The 20,468-nt window shown below is 45.9% G+C and overlaps 1 protein-coding gene across 5 annotated transcripts in view; it reads left to right on the forward strand.

Moving 5' to 3' along the window:
- The window catches only part of LUC7L3 (LUC7 like 3 pre-mRNA splicing factor), a 209,270-nt gene that overhangs the window by 150,611 nt on the left and 38,191 nt on the right, over positions 1–20,468 (forward strand). For 4 of the 5 annotated variants that reach the window (XM_069200041.1, XM_069200045.1, XM_069200044.1 and 1 more), the window contains one exon: positions 17,261–17,412. In XM_069200041.1, coding sequence (XP_069056142.1) covers positions 17,261–17,412 — 152 coding nt within the window. The remainder of the gene's footprint in view (positions 1–17,260; positions 17,413–20,468) is intronic. The other variant, XM_069200042.1, reaches the window with a different exon arrangement.

The raw sequence follows: 20,468 nt of genomic DNA on the forward strand, positions 1-20,468 counted from the left end.
GAAAATTGCACTAAGTGTCCACTTTTAAAGTAGCTATTTGTCAATAACTTGAAAAGTATACATGCAATTGAAATGATTCAAAGTTCCTAATGTACTTACCTGCAATACCTTTCAAACAAGATATTACATGTTAAATTTGAACCTGTGGTTCTTAAAATAAACTAAGAAAATATATTTTTCTATACAAAACCTATTGGCTGGATTTGTCTCTGAGTGTGTGTACCTCATTTATTGTCTAAGTGTATGTACAACAAATGCTTAACACTACTCCTTGGATAAGCCTACTGCTCGACCACACTACCACAAAATAGAGCATTAGTATTATCTCTTTTTACCACTATTTTACCTCTAAGGGGAACCCTTGGACTCTGTGCATGCTATTCCTTTCTTTGAAATAGCACATACAGAGCCAACTTCCTACATTGGTGGATCAGCGGTGGGGTACAAGACTTTGCATTTGCTGGACTACTCAGCCAATACCTGATCACACGACAAATTCCAAAATTGTCATTAGGAATTGATTTTTGCAATTTGAAAAGTTTTCTAAATTCTTAAAAGACCTGCTAGGGCCTTGTGTTAGATCCTGTTTAGCATTTCTTTTAGAGTTTAAAAGTTTGGTAAAAGTTAGAATTAGATTCTAGAACCAGTTTTAGATTCTTAAAAAGTATTCCAACTTTTAGAAGCAAAATGTCTAGCACAGATGTGACTGTGGTGGAACTCGACACCACACCTTACCTCCATCTACAGATGAGAGAGCTAAGGTCACTCTGTAAACTAAAGAAAATAGCAATGGGCCCCAAACCTACCAAAGTACAGCTCCAGGAGCTTTTGGCAGAGTTTGAAAAGGCCAACCCCTGTGAGGATGGCAACACAGAGGATGAAGATAGTGACTTGGAGGGAAATTCCCCCCCTCCAGTCCTACTTAGGGAGAGCAGGGCTTCTCAAGCCCTGACTCCACAAATAATAGTCAGAGATGCTGGTTCCCTCACAGGAAGGACCAACAACTCTGAAATCACTGAGGATAACTCCAGTGAAGAGGACATCCAGTTAGCCAGGATGGCCAAAAGATTGGCTTTGGAAAGACAGATCCTAGCCATAGAGAGGGAAAGACCAGAGATGGGCCTAGGACCCATCAATGGTGGCAGCAACATAAATAGGGTCAGAGATTCTCCTGACATGTTGAAAATCCCTAAAGGGATTGTAACTAAATATGAAGATGGTGATGACATCACCAAATGGTTCACAGCTTTTGAGAGGGCTTGTGTAACCAGAAAAGTGAACAGATCTCACTGGGGTGCTCTCCTTTGGGAAATGTTCACAGGAAAGTGTAGGGATAGACTCCTCACACTCTCTGGAAAAGATGCAGAATCTTATGACCTCATGAAGGGTACCCTGATTGAGGGCTTTGGATTCTCCACTGAGGAGTATAGGATTAGATTCAGGGGGGCTCAAAAAACCTCAAGCCAGACCTGGGTTGAGTTTGTAGACTACTCAGTCAAAACACTAGATGGTTGGATTCAAGGCAGTGGTGTAAGTAATTATGATGGGCTGTACAATTTATTTGTGAAAGAACACCTGTTAAGTAATTGTTTCAATGACAAACTGCATCAGCATCTGGTAGACCTAGGACCAATTTCTCCCCAAGAATTGGGAAAGAAGGCGGACCATTGGGTCAAGACTAGGGTGTCCAAAACTTCCACAGGGGGTGACCAAAAGAAAGGGGTCACAAAACCTCCCCAGGGGAAAGGTGGTGAGACAGCCAAAAATAAAAATAGTAAAGAGTCTTCTACAGGCCCCCAAAAACCTGCACAGGAGGGTGGGCCCAGAGCCTCTTCACAAAACAATCCTGGGTACAAGGGTAAAAACTTTGATCCCAAAAAGGCCTGGTGTCGTAGCTGTAATCAGCCTGGACACCAAACTGGAGACAAGGCCTGTCCCAAGAAAGGTTCCACTCCAAACTCCAATCCAGGTAACACTGGAATGGCTAGTCTCCAAGTGGGATCGACAGTGTGCCCAGAGCAAATCAGGGTCCACACTGAAGCTACTCTAGTCTCTGAGGGTGGGGTGGATTTAGCCACACTAGCTGCCTGGCCGCCTAACATGCAAAAATACAGGCAGCAGCTCTTTATTAATGGGACAAGTGTAGAGGGCCTGAGGGATACAGGTGCCAGTGTCACCATGGTGACAGAGAAACTGGTTTCCCCTGGCCAATACCTGACTGGAAAAACCTATACAGTCACCAACGCTGACAATCAGACTAAAGCACATCCGATGGCAATGGTAACTTTAGAATGGGGAGGGGTCAATGGCCTGAAACAGGTGGTGGTCTCCTCAAACATCCCAGTAGACTGTCTGCTTGGAAATGACCTGGAGTCCTCAGCATGGGCTGAGGTAGAACTAAAAACCTATGCAGCCATGCTGGGTATCCCTGAACGGGTGTGTGTAAAAACAAGAGCACAATGCAAGGCACAGGGTGAAAAAGTAGAGCTGGAGTCTGGAAGAAAGGCCCAGCCTACCAAGAGAAAAGGAAAGTCAGTTGGGAAACCAACTGCAACACAGTCAGAAAAAGAGAACCTCTCTTCTCAGGAAGAAGTTCTGCCCTCTGAGGGAACTGAGCCTTTGGAGCTTGAACCTTATCAGGTTGAGCTCTTAGGCCCAGGGGGACCCTCAAGGGAGGAGCTGTGTAAGGGACAAGAAACCTGTCCCTCTCTTGAAGGCCTTAGGCAGCAAGCTGCTGAAGAGTCCAAGGGCAAGAAAAATGGAACACATAGGGTCTATTGGGAAGATGGACTCCTGTACACTGAGGCCAGAGACCCCAAACCTGGTGCCACTAGGAGAGTGGTAGTGCCTCAGTCGTTCAGAGAGTTTATTCTGACCTTAGCCCATGATATTCCCCTTGCTGGGCATTTGGGACAAACCAAGACGTGGGAGAGGTTAGTCAACCACTTCTACTGGCCCAATATGTCCCACAAGGTTAAGGAGTTTTGCCTCTCCTGCCCCACCTGTCAATCCAGTGGTAAGACAGGTGGGCACCCAAAGGCCCCCCTCATTCCACTTCCAGTGGTGGGGGTCCCCTTTGAAAGAGTGGGTGTGGACATAGTTGGTCCACTAGAACCTCCCACAGCCTCAGGAAACATGTACATCCTAGTAGTAGTGGATCATGCTACTAGGTATCCTGAAGCTATTCCCCTTAGGTCGACTACTGCACCTGCAGTAGCCAAGGCCCTCATTGGTATCTTTACCAGAGTGGGTTTCCCTAAGGAGGTGGTGTCTGACAGAGGTACCAACTTCATGTCAGCATACCTAAAACACATGTGGAATGAGTGTGGAGTGACTTATAAATTCACTACACCATACCATCCACAAACTAATGGCTTAGTTGAAAGATTCAACAAGACATTAAAAGGCATGATCATGGGGCTCCCAGAAAAGCTCAAAAGGAGATGGGATGTCCTCTTGCCATGTCTGCTTTTCGCTTACAGAGAGGTGCCACAGAAGGGAGTAGGGTTCTCACCCTTTGAACTTGTGTTTGGCCACCCTGTAAGGGGACCACTTGCTCTTGTTAAAGAAGGCTGGGAGAGACCTCTTCATGAGCCTAAATAGGACATAGTGGACTATGTACTTGGCCTTCGCTCTATAATGGCAGAGTACATGGAAAAGGCAAGCAAAAACCTTGAGGCCAGCCAACAGCTCCAGAAGTTTTGGTATGACCAAAAGGCTGCAATGGTTGAGTTCCAACCAGGGCAGAAAGTCTGGGTTCTGGAGCCTGTGGCTCCCAGGGCACTTCAGGACAAATGGAGTGGCCCTTACCCAGTGCTAGAAAGGAAGAGTCAGGTCACCTACCTGGTGGACCTGGGCACAAGCAGGAGCCCCAATAGTGTGATCCATGTGAACCGCCTTAAGCTCTTCCATGACAGGGCTGATGTAAATCTGTTGATGGTAACAGATGAGGATCAGGAGGCAGAGAGTGAACCTCTCCCTGATCTTCTGTCATCAGACCCAAAAGATGGCTCAGTAGATGGAGTGATCTACTCAGACACCCTCTCTGGCCAACAGCAAGCTGATTGTAGGAGAGTCCTACAACAGTTTCCTGAACTCTTCTCCCTAACCCCTGGTCAGACACACCTGTGTACCCATGATGTGGACACAGGGGACAGCATGCCTGTCAAAAACAAAATATTCAGACAGTCTGACCATGTTAAGGAAAGCATCAAGGTGGAAGTCCACAAGATGCTGGAATTGGGAGTAATTGAGCGCTCTGACAGCCCCTGGGCTAGCCCAGTGGTCTTAGTCCCCAAACCTCACACCAAAGATGGAAAGAAAGAGATGAGGTTTTGTGTGGACTACAGAGGGCTCAACTCTGTCACCAAGACAGACGCCCATCCAATTCCTAGAGCTGATGAGCTCATAGACAAATTAGGTGCTGCCAAATTCTTAAGTACCTTTGACTTGACAGCAGGGTACTGGCAAATGAAAATGGCACCTGGAGCAAAAGAGAAAACAGCATTCTCCACACCTGATGGGCATTATCAGTTTACTGTTATGCCCTTTGGTTTAAAGAATGCCCCTGCCACCTTCCAAAGGTTGGTGAATCAAGTCCTTGCTGGTTTGGAGGCCTTTAGCACAGCTTATCTTGATATTGCTGTCTTTAGCTCCACCTGGCAGGATCACCTGGTCCACCTGAAGAAGGTTTTGAAGGCTCTGCAATCTGCAGGCCTCTCTATCAAGGCATCCAAATGCCAGACAGGGCAGGGAACTGTGGTTTACTTGGGCCACCTTGTAGGTGGAGGCCAAGTTCAGCCACTCCAACCCAAGATCCAGACTATTCTGGACTGGGTAGCTCCAAAAACCCAGACTCAAGTCAGGGCATTCCTTGGCTTGACTGGGTATTACAGGAGGTTTGTGAAGGGATATGGATCCATTCTGACAGCCCTCACTGAACTCACCTCCAAGAAAATGCCCAAGAAAGTGAACTGGACTGTGGAATGCCAACAGGCCTTTGACACCCTGAAACAAGCAATGTGCTCAGCACCAGTTCTAAAAGCTCCAGATTATTCTAAGCAGTTCATTGTGCAGACAGATGCCTCTGAACATGGGATAGGGGCAGTTTTGTCCCAAACAAATGATGATGGCCTTGACCAACCTGTTGCTTTCATTAGCAGGAGGTTACTCCCCAGGGAGCAGCGTTGGAGTGCCATTGAGAGGGAGGCCTTTGCTGTGGTTTGGTCCCTGAAGAAGCTGAGACCATACCTCTTTGGTACTCACTTCCTAGTTCAAACTGACCACAGACCTCTCAAATGGCTGATGCAAATGAAAGGTGAAAATCCTAAACTGTTGAGGTGGTCCATCTCCCTACAGGGAATGGACTTTATAGTGGAACACAGACCTGGGACTGCCCATGCCAACGCAGATGGCCTTTCCAGGTTCTTCCACTTAGAAAATGAAGACTCTCTTGGGAAAGGTTAGTCTCATCCTCTTTCGTTTGGGGGGGGGGGGGGGGTTGTGTAAGGAAATGCCTCCTTGGCATGGTTGCCCCCTGACTTTTTGCCTTTGCTGATGCTATGTTTACAATTGAAAGTGTGCTGAGGCCTGCTAACCAGGCCCCAGCACCAGTGTTCTTTCCCTAACCTGTACTTTTGTATCCACAATTGGCAGACCCTGGCATCCAGATAAGTCCCTTGTAACTGGTACTTCTAGTACCAAGGGCCCTGATGCCAAGGAAGGTCTCTAAGGGCTGCAGCATGTCTTATGCCACCCTGGAGACCTCTCACTCAGCACAGACACACTGCTTGCCAGCTTCTGTGTGCTAGTGAGAACAAAACGAATAAGTCGACATGGCACTCCCCTCAGGGTGCCATGCCAGCCTCTCACTGCCTATGCAAGTATAGGTCAGTCACCCCTCTAGCAGGCCTTACAGCCCTAAGGCAGGGTGCACTATACCATAGGTGAGGGTACCAGTGCATGAGCATGGTACCCCTACAGTGTCTAAACAAAACCTTAGACATTGTAAGTGCAGGGTAGCCATAAGAGTATATGGTCTGGGAGTTTGTCAAACACGAACTCCACAGCACCATAATGGCTACACTGAAAACTGGGAAGTTTGGTATCAAACTTCTCAGCACAATAAATGCACACTGATGCCAGTGTACATTTTATTGCAAAATACACCCCAGAGGGCACCTTAGAGGTGCCCCCTGAAACTTAACCGACTGTCTGTGTAGGCTGACTAGTTCCAGCAGCCTGCCACACTAGAGACATGTTGCTGGCCCCATGGGGAGAGTGCCTTTGTCACTCTGAGGCCAGTAACAAAGCCTGCACTGGGTGGAGATGCTAACACCTCCCCCAGGCAGGAGCTGTAACACCTGGCAGTGAGCCTCAAAGGCTCACCCCTTTGTCACAGCACCGCAGGACACTCCAGCTACTGGAGTTGCCCGCCCCCTCCGGCCCCGGCCCCCACTTTTGGCGGCAAGGCCGGAGAAAATAATGAGAATAACAAGGAGGAGTCACTGGCCAGTCAGGACAGCCCCTAAGGTGTCCTGAGCTGAGGTGACTCTAACTTTTAGAAATCCTCCATCTTGTAGATGGAGGATTCCCCCAATAGGGTTAGGATTGTGACCCCCTCCCCTTGGGAGGAGGCACAAAGAGGATGTACCCACCCTCAGGGCTAGTAGCCATTGGCTACTAACCCCCCAGACCTAAACACGCCCTTAAATTTAGTATTTAAGGGCTACCCTGAACCCTAGAAAATTAGATTCCTGCAACTACAAGAAGAAGGACTGCCTAGCTGAAAACCCCTGCAGAGGAAGACCAGAAGACAACAACTGCCTTGGCTCCAGAAACTCACCGGCCTGTCTCCTGCCTTCCAAAGAACTCTGCTCCAGCGACGCCTTCCAAAGGGACCAGCGACCTCTGAATCCTCTGAGGACTGCCCTGCTTCGACGACGACAAGAAACTCCCGAGGACAGCGGACCTGCTCCAAAAAGACTGCAACTTTATCCAAAGGAGCAGATTTAAAGACCCCTGCAACTCCCCGCAAGAAGCGTGAGACTTGCAACACTGCACCCGGCGACCCCAACTCGGCTGGTGGAGAACCAACACCTCAGGGAGGACCCCCGGACTACTCTACGACTGTGAGTACCAAAACCTGTCCCCCCTGAGCCCCCACAGTGCCGCCTGCAGAGGGAATCCCGAGGCTTCCCCTGACCGCGACTCTCTGAAACCTAAGTCCCGACGCCTGGAAAAGACCCTGCACCCACAGCCCCCTGGACCTGAAGGACCGGACTTTCACTGCAGAAGTGACCCCCAGGAGTCCCTCTCCCTTGCCCAAGTGGAGGTTTCCCCGAGGAAGCCCCCCCTTGCCTGCCTGCAGCGCTGAAGAGATCCCTTGATCTCTCATTGACTTCCATTGCGAACCCGACGCTTGTTCTAACACTGCACCCGGCCGCCCCCGCGCCGCTGAGGGTGAAATTTCTGTGTGGGCTTGTGTCCCCCCCCCCCCCCCCGGTGCCCTACAAAACCCCCCTGGTCTGCCCTCCGAAGACGCGGGTACTTACCTGCTGGCAGACTGGAACCGGGGCACCCCCTTCTCTCCATTGAAGCCTATGCGTTTTGGGCACCACTTTGAACTCTGCACCTGACCGGCCCTGAGCTGCTGGTGTGGTAACTTTGGGGTTGCTCTGAACCCCCAACGGTGGGCTACCTTGGACCAAGAACTGAACCCTGTAAGTGTCTTACTTACCTGGTAAAACTAACAAAAACTTACCTCCCCCAGGAACTGTGAAAATTGCACTAAGTGTCCACTTTTAAAATAGCTATTTGTGAATAACTTGAAAAGTATTTATGCAATTGAAATGATTCAAAGTTCCTAATGTACTTACCTGCAATACCTTTCAAACAAGATATTACATGTTAAATTTGAACCTGTGGTTCTTAAAATAAACTAAGAAAAGATATTTTTCTATACAAAACCTATTGGCTGGATTTGTCTCTGAGTGTGTGTACCTCATTTATTGTCTAAGTGTATGTACAACAAATGCTTAACACTACTCCTTGGATAAGCCTACTGCTCGACCACACTACCACAAAATAGAGCATTAGTATTATCTCTTTTTACCACTATTTTACCTCTAAGGGGAACCCTTGGACTCTGTGCATGCTATTCCTTACTTTGAAATAGCACATACAGAGCCAACTTCCTACATGGTCCCATTGTTACAACAAGATTTTATGGCAACACTGGGTCTAAAAGATGCGTATTTTCACATACCCATCCATCCAGCGCACAGAAAATATCTCAGGTTTGTAATACAAGGAAAACATTACCAGTTCAAAGTGTTACCTTTCGAGGTAACTACAGCTCCCAGGGTATTTACAAAATGCCTTGCTGTAGTCGCAGCCTACATAGGAAGATAACATATCCATGTCTTTCCATATCTCGACGACTGGCTAATAAAAGCCAACAGTCAAACACAGTGCCAATACCATACACGTTATGTAATAAATACCCTACACACACTAGGGTTCTCAATAAGCTACCAAAAATCTCACAACCAGTGCAGGTTCAACAGTATTTAGGAGCCAAATTAAACACCCAAACAGCACTTGCAAGCCCAAGTTCACAAAGTGTACAATCATTCCACAACATATTACCATGAATCCAGCCAACCCAACAGAACACAGTCAAATTTGTCATGAAACTGTTGAGCATGATGGCATCATGCATTGCCATTGTCCCCAATGCAAGACTAAACATGCAGCCCTTACAGCAGTGCCTTGCAAGACAATGGTCACAGGCACATGGTCATTTTCAAGATCTAGTGTTGATAGACCGCCAAACACACATCTTGCTTCAGTCTTGGAATTCCACAAATCAAAACAAGGGGCGGCCATTTCAGGACCCTGTGTCTCAAGCCATTCTTAAAACAGATGCATCAATGATTGGATGGGGAGCAGACCTCAACAATCACAACATTCAGGGACAATGGGACAACAAACACAAACAACTTAACATAAATCACTTAGAATTGCTAGCTGTATTCCTAGCACTAAAAGCCTTTCAACCTCTTCTCAACAAAACAAACAATACGACGACAATGTACTACCTGAACAAACAGGGAGGAACCCACTCATCACAACTTTGTCTTCTAGCACAAAAAATTTGGCATTGGGCAATTCACAACATTATTCACCCTGTAGCACAGTATATTCCAGGGATTCACAATTAATTAGCAGACGGTCTCAGCAGGGGTCATCAGCAAACACACAAGTGGGAAATTCACCCCCAAGTACTTCACAAGTACTTTCGACAATGGGGAACACCAGACCTAGATCTATTCCCCACCAGCCAGAACGCAAAATGCCAAAACTTCGCAGCCAGGTTCCGACACCCTGTAGCCAAGGTCAATGCTCTATGGATCACCTTGTCGGGGATATTTGCTTATGCTTTTCCCCCTCTCCCGCTCATTCCATTTCTGGTCAACAAACTGTGTCAAAACAAACTCAAACTCATACTTATAGCGCCAAAGGTGGGCATGTCAACCATGGTACACAACATTGTTAGACCTGTCACTAGTACCACACATCAAGCTACCATACAGACCGGATCTGTTGACACAAAACACAACTGATCAGGCACCCCAATCCAGCAATACTCAGTCTAGCAATCTGGCTCCTGAAGTCTCAGAGTTTGGATATCTACATCTTCCACCAGAATGTATGGAAGTAATTAAACAAGCAAGAAAACCCACTACCAGGCAGTGCTATGCAAACAAATGGAAAAGGTTAGTCTTTTACTGCCAATCCAAACACATAACACCTCTTTCCTCATCCATACAAGACATTGTAGGTTACTTACTTCATCTACAAAAAGCTAATTTAGCTTTTTCATCCATTCAAATACATCTCACAGCTATTTCAGCCTATTTACAAAATATACAAAACAAGTCTCTATTTAGAGTCCCCGTCATCAAAGCCTTCATGGAAGGACTAAAAAGTATCATACCTCCAAGAACACCATCAGTGCCTTTGTGGAATCTCAATATTGTACTGGCACGGCTCCACCGTTTTAACTCATGCATTTGTGTCAGATTCAATATCTAACATGGAAAGTAGCATTCCTCGTCGCAACCACTTCACTACGAAGAGTTAGTGAAATACAAGCATTCACTATTGAACAACCCTTTATACAAGTACACAAACATAGTCTTACTTCGCACAAACCCAAAATTCTTACCTAAGGTCGTCTCTCCGTTTCATATAAATCAATCAGTGGAACTTACAGACTTCTTCCCACAGCCAGACTCAGTAGCAGAGAGAGTGCTACATACATTAGACATTAAAAGAGCTTTTATGTATTACATTGACAGGACAAAATCATTTAGAAAAACTAAACAGTTATTTATCGCGTTCCAAAAACCCCATACTGGTAATCCTATCTCAAAACAAGGAATAGCCAGATGGATAGTAAAGTGCATCCAAACCTGTTACCTAAAAGCAAAAAGACAGCTATCAGTAACACCAAAAGCACACTCCACCAAGAAGAAAGGAGCAACAATGGCATTTCTAGGGAATAAACCAATGACCGAAATCTGTAAAGCAGCGACTTGGTCAACACCCCATACATTTACCAAGCATTACTGTGTAGATGTGTTAGCAACACAACAAGCCACAGTAGGACAGGCTGTACTAAGAACACTATTTCAAACAACTTCAACTCCTACAGGCTAACCACCGCCTATGGGAGGAGAACTGCTTTGTAGTCTATGCATGGCATGTGTATCTGCAGCTACACATGCCATCGAACGGAAAATGTCACTCACCCAGTGTACATCTGTTCGTGGCATGTTCCTCTGCAGATTCACATGTGCCCTCCTTCCTCCCCGGGAGCCTGTAGCCGTTTAAGTTACATTTAAATTTGTACATATGTATATATACGTCTATTCCATTGCATGGAGATCTCTTTCTTTACACTCTATCACTCCTACCTTACCCTCTGCGGGATAACAATCTAAGATGGAGTCGATGCCCATGCACAATGGAGCTGAAAAGGAGGAGTCACTCGGTCCCGTGACTCAAAGAATTCTTCGAAGAAAAAAATCTTGTAACACTCCTAGCCCAACACTAGATGGCAGGACCTGTGCATAGCATGTGAATCTGCAGCGGAACATGCCACGAACAGATGTACACTGGGTAAGTGACATTTTCTATATATATATATATATATATATATATATATATATATATATATATATATATATATATATATATATATATATATATGTTCGATGGCATGTGTAGCTGCAGATACACATGCTTTGCACATCCCGCCATCTAGTGTTGGGCTCGGAGTGTTACAAGTTGTTTTTCTTCGAAGAAGTCTTTTCGAGTCACGCGATCGAGGGACTCCTCCCCTTTTGGCTCCATTGCGCATGGGCGTCGACTCCATCTTAGATTGTTTTCTTTCCACCATCGGGTTCGGACGTGTTCCTCTTCGCTACGCGTTTCGGTTTGGAAAGTTAGTTAAATCTCGGAAAATTAGACTGTATTGTTTGCGTTCGGTATCAGGTTAGTTACAAGAGATCGACACCAAATTTTGAAGAGCTCCGGTGGCCCTTTGGGGTTTTCGATTCCCCGGCGGGCCTGGTCGGCCCGACCTAGTGCGTCTTCAAGGCTAATGGAACGGACCCCATTCCGCTTCTGCCCCGAATGTCACAACAAGTATCCTTATACAGATCAGCATCTGGTCTGTAATTTGTGTTTGTCTCCCGAACACAAAGAGGATACCTGTGAGGCCTGTCGAGCGTTTCGGTCGAGGAAAACACTAAGAGACCGAAGAGCAAGAAGACTACAAATGGCATCGGCAGGACAACAACACTTGGAAGAAGAAGAAGAAACCTTCTCCATCGCGGATTCGGATTCGATCTCGGACGAGGTCGATCCCGAACAGATGCCGAGAACCGTGAGTAAGACGTCACTACACAAAACTCACGGAAAAACCACTAAAGCCCAGGGGACGCCACCGCCAACAGGCCATGGCTTAACCCGAAAAATAGGTGACCGACCTTCGGCACCGAAAAAGGGCACGCATGTGTCGAAGTCATCAGACTACGGTCGAGATACCGGCACAGAAAAGACTCGACACCGGGTCAGAGCAATCTCGACACCGAGAGGGCGGCACCAAAATGAGTCGGCACTGAGATTGGTACACCGAAAGGGAAAAAAGTGTCTTCGGAGCCGAAAAAGACGGCCAAAAAGGTTTCCATACCGAAACATCCGGCCTCTGAACCGAAACCAAGTTCCTACACCGAGGAACAGGGCCTGTCCTCACAGATGCAAGGACACAGATTTGGACAAGAGCTAGAGGCAGGGGAGCCAGATGACACTCAGAGGAGGCTCCACATTCAGAAAGACACAGGGAAGATCAGTACTCTCCCTCCAATCCGAATTAAAAGAAAACTTGCCTTACAAGAGAAAGACAAGCAGCCACAAGCAAAGGTGGCAAGACAAATAACTCCGCCACCATCTCCACAACGCTCACCACAACCATCACCGGTAGCCACTCCACCAATGATGCAGTCTCCAACTCATACAGGAATGAGTCAGGATGATCCAGACGCATGGGATCTTTATGATGCGCCTGTATCAGACAACAGTCCCGACTGTTATCCAGCGAGACCGTCACCAACTGAGGACAGTACTGCATACACACAGGTGGTGTCAAGAGCAGCTGCGTTTCACAATGTCACCCTGCACGCAGAACCAATAGAAGATTACTTTCTCTTTAATACACTGTCGTCCACACATAGCCAGTACCAGAGTCTCCCTATGTTACCGGGAATGCTGAAACACTCAAAACAAGTGTTTCAGGAGCATGTGAAAGGCAGGGCCATTACTCCAAGGGTGGAGAAAAAGTACAAACCGCCACCAACAGACCCTGTGTACATCACGCAGCAATTAACAGCAGACTCAGTGGTAGTAGGGGCAGCTCGCAAAAGGGCGAACTCACACACCTCGGGAGATGCACCACCTCCAGACAAGGAAAGTCACAAGTTCGACGCAGCGGGGGAAAAGAGTCACGGCACAGGCAGCCAACCAATGGCGCATTGCCAACTCACAGGCCTTGCTGGCTAGATATGATAGGGCTCATTGAGACGAAATGCAACATTTCATAGAACACCTACCCAAAGAGTTCCAAAAGAGGGCCCAACAAGTGGTGGAAGAAGGCCAGAGTATCTCTAACAATCACAGCTGCTAGGACTGTAAATACAGCAGTCACCATACGGAGACACGCATGGCTACGCACCTCCGGATTCAAGCCGGAAATTCAACAAGCGGTGCTGAATATGCCCTTTAACGGACAGCAGTTGTTTGGGTCGGAGGTGGACACTGCTATTGAAAGACTTAAAAAGGACACAGATACGGCCAAAGCCATGGGCGCACTCTACTCCCCACAGAGCAGAGGCACATTTCGTAAATCACAGTTTAGAGGGGGTTTTCGGGGTCAGAGCACAGAACCCTCAACCTCACAAACAAGACCCACTTACCAGAGTCAATATCAGCGGGGAAGTTTTCGGGGACAATACAGAGGAGGACAGTTCCGAAAGAATAGAGGGAAGTTCCAGAGTCCCAAAACTCCACAAAATAAACAGTGACTTCAGCGTCACAAATCCCCAACACATAACACCAGTGGGGGGGAGACTAACCAAGTTTTACAAAAACTGGGAAGAACAACAGACACGTGGGTCCTAGCCATTATCCAACATGGTTATTGCATAGAATTTCTACAATTCCCTCCAAATGTCCCACTGAAAACACACAACATGTCCAAACAACACATGGATCTTCTACAACTGGAGGTCCAAGTGTTGTTGCAAAAAGATGCAATAGAGCTAGTACCAGTTCATCAGAAAGGAACAGGAGTTTACTCCCTGTACTTTCTCATACCCAAAAAAGACAAAACTCTAAGACCTATCCTAGATCTCAGAACATTAAACATCTACATCAAATCAGATCACTTTCACATGGTGACACTGCAAGACGTGATCCCATTGCTCAAACAACAAGACTACATGACAGCACCAGACCTCAAGGATGCGTATTTCCATATACCTATACATCCTTCCCACAGAAAGTACTTAAGGTTTGTAATCCAAGGGGTGCATTACCAGTTCAAAGTGTTGCCATTCGGGATAACAACAGCGCCAAGAGTTTTTACAAAATGCCTGGCCGTAGTGGCAGCTCATATCAGAAGGCAGCAAATACATGTGTTCCCGTACCTAGACGATTGGTTAATCAAAATCAATACGCAAGAACGGTGTTCACAACACACAAAGTATGTCATAGAAACCCTTCACAAGCTAGGTTTCTCACTCAACTACAAGAAATCACACCTACAGCCGTGTCAATTACAACAGTACTTAGGAGCAACAATCAACACAACAAAAGGGATTGCCACTCCAAGTCCACAAAGGGTACAGGCATTCCAAAACGTAATACAAGCCATGCACCCAAAACAAAAGTTACAGGTAAAATTAGTGATGAAACTACTAGGCATGATGTCCTCAGGCATACCCATTGTCCCAAACGCAAGATTACACATGCGGCCCCTACAACAGTGCCTAGCATCACAATGGTCACAAGCACAGGGTCAACTTCAAGATCTAGTGTTGATAGACCGCCAAACATACACCTCGCTTCAATGGTGGAACACTATAAACTTAAACAGAGGGCGGCCTTTTCAAGACCCAGTCTTCCAGACGCTTCCATGACGGGGTGGGGAGCACACCTCAACCAACACAGCATCCAAGGACAATGGGACACTCAGCAGAAACAGCTTCACATAAATCACTTAGAACTACTAGCCGTATTTCTAGCGCTGAAAGCATTTCAACCTATAATAACCCACAAACACATTCTTGTCAAAACAGACAACATGACAACAATGTATTATCTGAACAAACAGGGAGGGACACACTCGACACAGTTGTGTCCCTTAGCACAGAAAATATGGCATTGGGCAATTCACAACCACATTCGCCTAATAGCGCAGTTCATACCAGGAATTCAAAACCAGTTAGCCGACAATCTATCTCGGGATCACTAACAGATCTACGAATGGGAGATTCATCCCCAAATACTAAGGACTTACTTCCAAAGATGGGGAACACCGCAAATAGACCTATTTGCAACAAAAGAAAACGCAAAATGCCAAAACTTCGCATCCAGGTACCCACAGGCTCACTCTCAAGGCAATGCGTTATGGATGAGTTGGTCAGGGATATTTGCATACGCTTTTCCCCCTCTCCCACTCCTTCCATATCTAGTAAACAAATTGAGTCAAAACAAACTCAAACTCATACTAATAGCACCAGCTTGGGCACGACAACCTTGGTACACAACACTACTAGACCTCTCAGTAGTGCCTCATATCAAACTGCCAAACAGACCAGATCTGTTAACTCAACACAAACAACAGATCAGACACCCAAATCCAGCATCGCTGAATCTAGCAATTTGGCTCCTGAAGTCTTAGAATTCAGACACCTAGACCTTACACAAGAATGTATGGAGGTCATAAAACAAGCTAGAAAACCAACCACAAGACATTGCTACGCAAATAAGTGGAAAAGATTTGTTTATTACTGCCATAATAATCAAATTCAACCATTACACGCATCCGCTAAAGACATCGTAAGCTACCTACTACACTTACAAAAGTCAAACTTAGCTTTTTCATCCATTAAAATACATCTCACTGCAATTTCAGCTTATCTGCAAATTACGCACTCAACTTCATTATTCAGAATCCCAGTCATAAAAGCATTTATGGAGGGTCTGAAAATAATTATCCCACCAAGAGCACCACCAGTTCCTTTGTGGAACCTCAACATTGTGTTAACAAGACTCATGGGTCCACCTTTTGAACCCATGCACTCATGTGAAATACAATACTTAACATGGAAAGTAGCATTTCTAATAGCCATCACATCTCTAAGAAGGGTAAGTGAAATACAAGCCTTTACCATACAAGAACCCTTTATTCAAATACACAAGCATAAAGTAGTTCTCCGAACAAATCCTAAGTTCTTACCTAAAGTCATTTCACAGTTCCACTTAAATCAAACAGTGGAACTCCCAGGGTTCTTTCCAGAACCAGATTCTGTAGCTGAGAGAGCATTACATACACTAGACATCAAGAGGGCACTAATGTACTACATTGATAGAACAAAACAAATTCGCAAAACAAAGCAATTGTTCATTGCTTTCCAAAAACCTCATACAGGAAGTCCAATATCCAAACAAGGCATTGCCAGATGGATAGTTAAATATATTCAAACCTGTTATATAAAAGCAAAAAGAGAACTGCCTATTACACCAAAGGAACACTCAACTAGAAAGAAAGGTGCTACCATGACCTTTCTAGGAAACATACCAATGACTGAAATCTGTAAGGCAGCCACATGGTCTACGCCTCATACATTTACCAAGCATTACTGCGTTGATGTGTTAACACAACAAGCCACAGTAGGACAAGCAGTACTACGGACTTTATTTCAAACAACTTCAACTCCTACAGGCTGAACCACCGCTTTTGGGGAGATAACTGCTTACTAGTCTATGCAAAGCATGTGTATCTGCAGCTACACATGCAATTGAATGAAAAATTTCACTTACCCAGTGTACATCTGTTCGTGGCATGAGACGCTGCAGATTCACATGCGCCCTCCCAACCTCCCCGGGAGCCTGTAGCCGTTTTAAGTTGAGAAATATTGATCTTGAACATTTGTAAATATATCACTTTTAAACACATTAGGTACATACATATTTACTCCATTGCATGGGCACTATTACTATATACACAACTCCTACCTCACCCTCTGCGGGGAAAACAATCTAAGATGGAGTCAACGCCCATGTGCAATGGAGCCGAAAGGGGAGGAGTCCCTCGATCTCGTGACTCGAAAAGACTTCTTCGAAGAAAAACAACTTGTAACACTCCGAGCCCAACACTAGATGGCGGGATGTGCAAAGCATGTGAATCTGCAGCGTCTCATGCCACGAACAGATGTACACTGGGTAAGTGACATTTTCCATATATATATATATATATATATATATATATATATATATATATAAAACATAAGGCAATCTGTTAAGTTAATGGTGACTTAGGAACAATGTATTCTATATTATTATTATATATACATATACATATACACACACACACATACCCTGTGTCATCTGCACTTTTGTTTATTTTTAGAAGCCGAGACAGTGCAAGAAGCCATGATCGAGCAGAAAAAAAACATAGGTCTCGCAGTCGGGACAGAAGATCTAAAAGTCGGGATCACAGATCTCACAAGCACAGGAGCAAAAGTAGAGAGCGGGATCAAGAGAGAAAATCAAAAGAACGAGGTTGGTTGTTGATTTCCTGTTTCTAACCTTAAAGTTGCATGAAGCTAATTCTGCAATGCATTATATGATTGCCAGTGTCCATTTTGTGCCTGTTTCGTTGCTGCTAGCTAGCGAACCTTAGCCTGCATTATGTCCATTGTGTGCCTGTGCACCTTGTTTGCACAGGTGCAGGCATGTTTCTGTGGTGGTTGCACATCTGTTGTGATTAGCACAATTATATTTTGTATCAGTTATTGCAGACTTTATGAAGTTTTCCCTGAAGTAAAATACTATTAAAGAAAAAAGGCAAGATATTTGTTTGCCCTGTACTCATTTTCAAATAACTTTATAAAATGTGCACTAGCTGATAAAGTGTAATATAAGGATATACACTTGTAACAAAAGAAATTATGTCAACAAATTGATGACTAGGTGCATAAATCACCGAAACCATGAGGCTGTCTTGCGGACCTAAAGTCAAAGAAATGTTTGTACAGTCACATTTTGTTATAGCCACTGTACTAATTCCATTAGCCAGTTACTGGTAATATAGTTGCCTTTCCACGAACCTCTTCTCATTCCTGATTGTTCTTGTTACCATGTATCCTCCACATATTTTTGTATTCTTTGGTTTGTCAGACTCTCAAACCTACTGTTACTTGTTTTGGATAAATTAAGTAGGACTGTGTATTGAGTCAACATAAACTTACAGATATAGTGACCCACTATACCAGTGGTTCCCAACCTGTGGTCCGGGGACCCCTGAGAGTAAGAAGTCAAAAGGTTGGGAACCACTGCACTATACCATCAGGAAATGTTGACGCAATTCCTAACTAGCTCACAGTGCCCCATCTGAACCCCTAATCTTACCAGGGTACTAGATGTTATTGGCTACTTTGAACATGACTATTCAGATTCCCAAGAAGATCGTGGAAACAGATCTAAGGTAAGACACAAGAAAGGTAGGAGAATATATTTTCAGTCACTTATTGAAACAATTGTATTCTTGTAGAGAAAGCATGAGCTGTGATTATTAGGCAGAGGAAACAGAGTATGGTAACTAGCATTATAAGAATGGTAAAATAAACAATTCGACCATGATAATGTTTCTGCATGGTTCTATTCCTATCAGTTACTACCTATGCTATTGAGAGCATAGTGGGAGTATTCTCTGTCAGATCTATTGGGATAGCCTAACCCCACCATACTTTAAGATGTATCGAGAAGCCTGTCTGATGTATTGCAGGCTATTCTCCTTTGCAGGTTGGAAGCCAGAGTCAGCAGGGCTGCATTTCAGTCACAGTGCACCGCGTTCCAGGACGATCCCAGCAGAAGTGCTTGTAGGAAGTTGGCTCTGTATATACTATTTCAAAGTAAGAAATAGTGTGCACAGAGTCCAAGGGTTTCCCTTAGAGGTAAGATAGTGGCAAAAGCAGATAATTCTAATGATCTATTTTGTGGTAGTGTGGTCGAGCAGTAGGCTTATCAGAGGGTAGTGTTAAGCACTTGTTGTACACTCACAGGCAATAAATGAGGAACACACACTCAAAGACTTAGTCCAGGCCAATAGGTTTTTATATTGAAAAATATATTTTCTTAGTTTATTTTAAGAACCACAGGTTCAAGATTTACAATCAATACTTCAAATGAAAGGTACTTCACTTAGGTATCATAGGAACTTTGAATCGGCAAAATAGCATGTACAGTTCTGGCAAAAAATGTCAATAAGCTATTTTAAAACTAGACAGTGCAAATATCAACAGTTCCTGTGGGAGGTAAGTATTTGTTAGTTTTGCAGGTAAGTAAACCACCTACAGGGTTCAAAGTTGGGTCCAAAGTAGCCCACCGTTGGGGGTTCAGGGCAACCCCAAAGTTACCACACCAGCAGCTCAGGGCCGGTCAGGTGCAGAGGTCAAAGTGGTGCCCAAAACGCATAGACTTCAATGGTGAAGGGGGTGCCCCGGTTCCATTCTGCCAGCAGGTAAGTACCCGCAACTTCGGAGGGCAGACCAGGGTGGTTTTGTAGGGCACCGGGGGGGGACACAAGTCAGCACAGAAAGTACACCCTCAGCGGCACGGGGGCGGCCGGGTGCAGAGTGTGCAAACAGGCGTCTTCTTTGCTATAGGTTTCAATGGGAGACCCAGGGGTCTCTTCAGCAAAGCAGGCAGGCAAGGGGGTGGGTGGGGCCTCGGGGTAGCCACCACCTGGGAAAGGGAGAGGGCCACCTGGGGGTCGCTCCTGCACTGGAGGTCGGATCCTTCAGGTCCTGGGGGCTGCGGGTGCAGTGTCCCTACCAGGCGTCGGGTTCCTTGAAGCAGGCAGTCGCGGTCAGGGGGAGCCTCTGGATTCCCTCTGCAGGCGTCACTGTGGGGGCTCAGAGGGGGTCAACTCTGGCTACTCACGGGCTCGCAGTTGTCGAGGAGTCCTCCCTGTAGTGTTGTTTCTCCGCAGGTCGAGCCGGGGGCGTCGGGTGCAGAGTGGAAAGTCTCACGCTTCCACCGGGAAACGTGGAGTCCTTTTAAAGTTGTTTCTTTGTTGCAAGTTTTGGTTTCTTCGGAACAGGGCCGCTGTCCTTGGGAGTTCTTGGTCCTTTTAGATGCAGGGTAGCCCTCTGAGGCTTCAGAGGTCGCTGGACCCTGGGGAGTACGTCGCTGTTGCAGTTTCTCTCGAAGTGGGGAGACAGGCCGGTAGGGCTGGGGCCAAAGCAGTTGGTGTCTCCGTCTTCTCTGCAGGGCTTCAGGTCAGCAGTCCTTCGTCTTAGGTTGCAGGAATCTGTTTTTCTAGGTTCTGGGGTCCCCTAAATACTCAATTGTAGGGGTGTGTTTAGGTCTGGGGGGTTAGTAGCCAATGGCTACTAGCCCTGAGGGTGGCTACACCCTTTTTGTGCCTCCTCCTTGAGGGGAGGGGGGGGCACATCCCTAATCCTATTGGGGGAATCCTCCATCTGCATGATGGAGGATTTCTAAACGTCAGTCACCTCAGCTCAGGACACCTTAGGGGTTGTACTGACTGGCCAGTGACTCCTTGTTTTTCTCATTATCTCCTCCAGCCTTGCCGCCAAAAGTGGGGCCGTGGC

The sequence above is a fragment of the Pleurodeles waltl genome, chromosome 7 (genome assembly GCF_031143425.1).
Source record: "Pleurodeles waltl isolate 20211129_DDA chromosome 7, aPleWal1.hap1.20221129, whole genome shotgun sequence".
Classification (NCBI taxonomy): Eukaryota; Metazoa; Chordata; class Amphibia; order Caudata; family Salamandridae; genus Pleurodeles; species Pleurodeles waltl.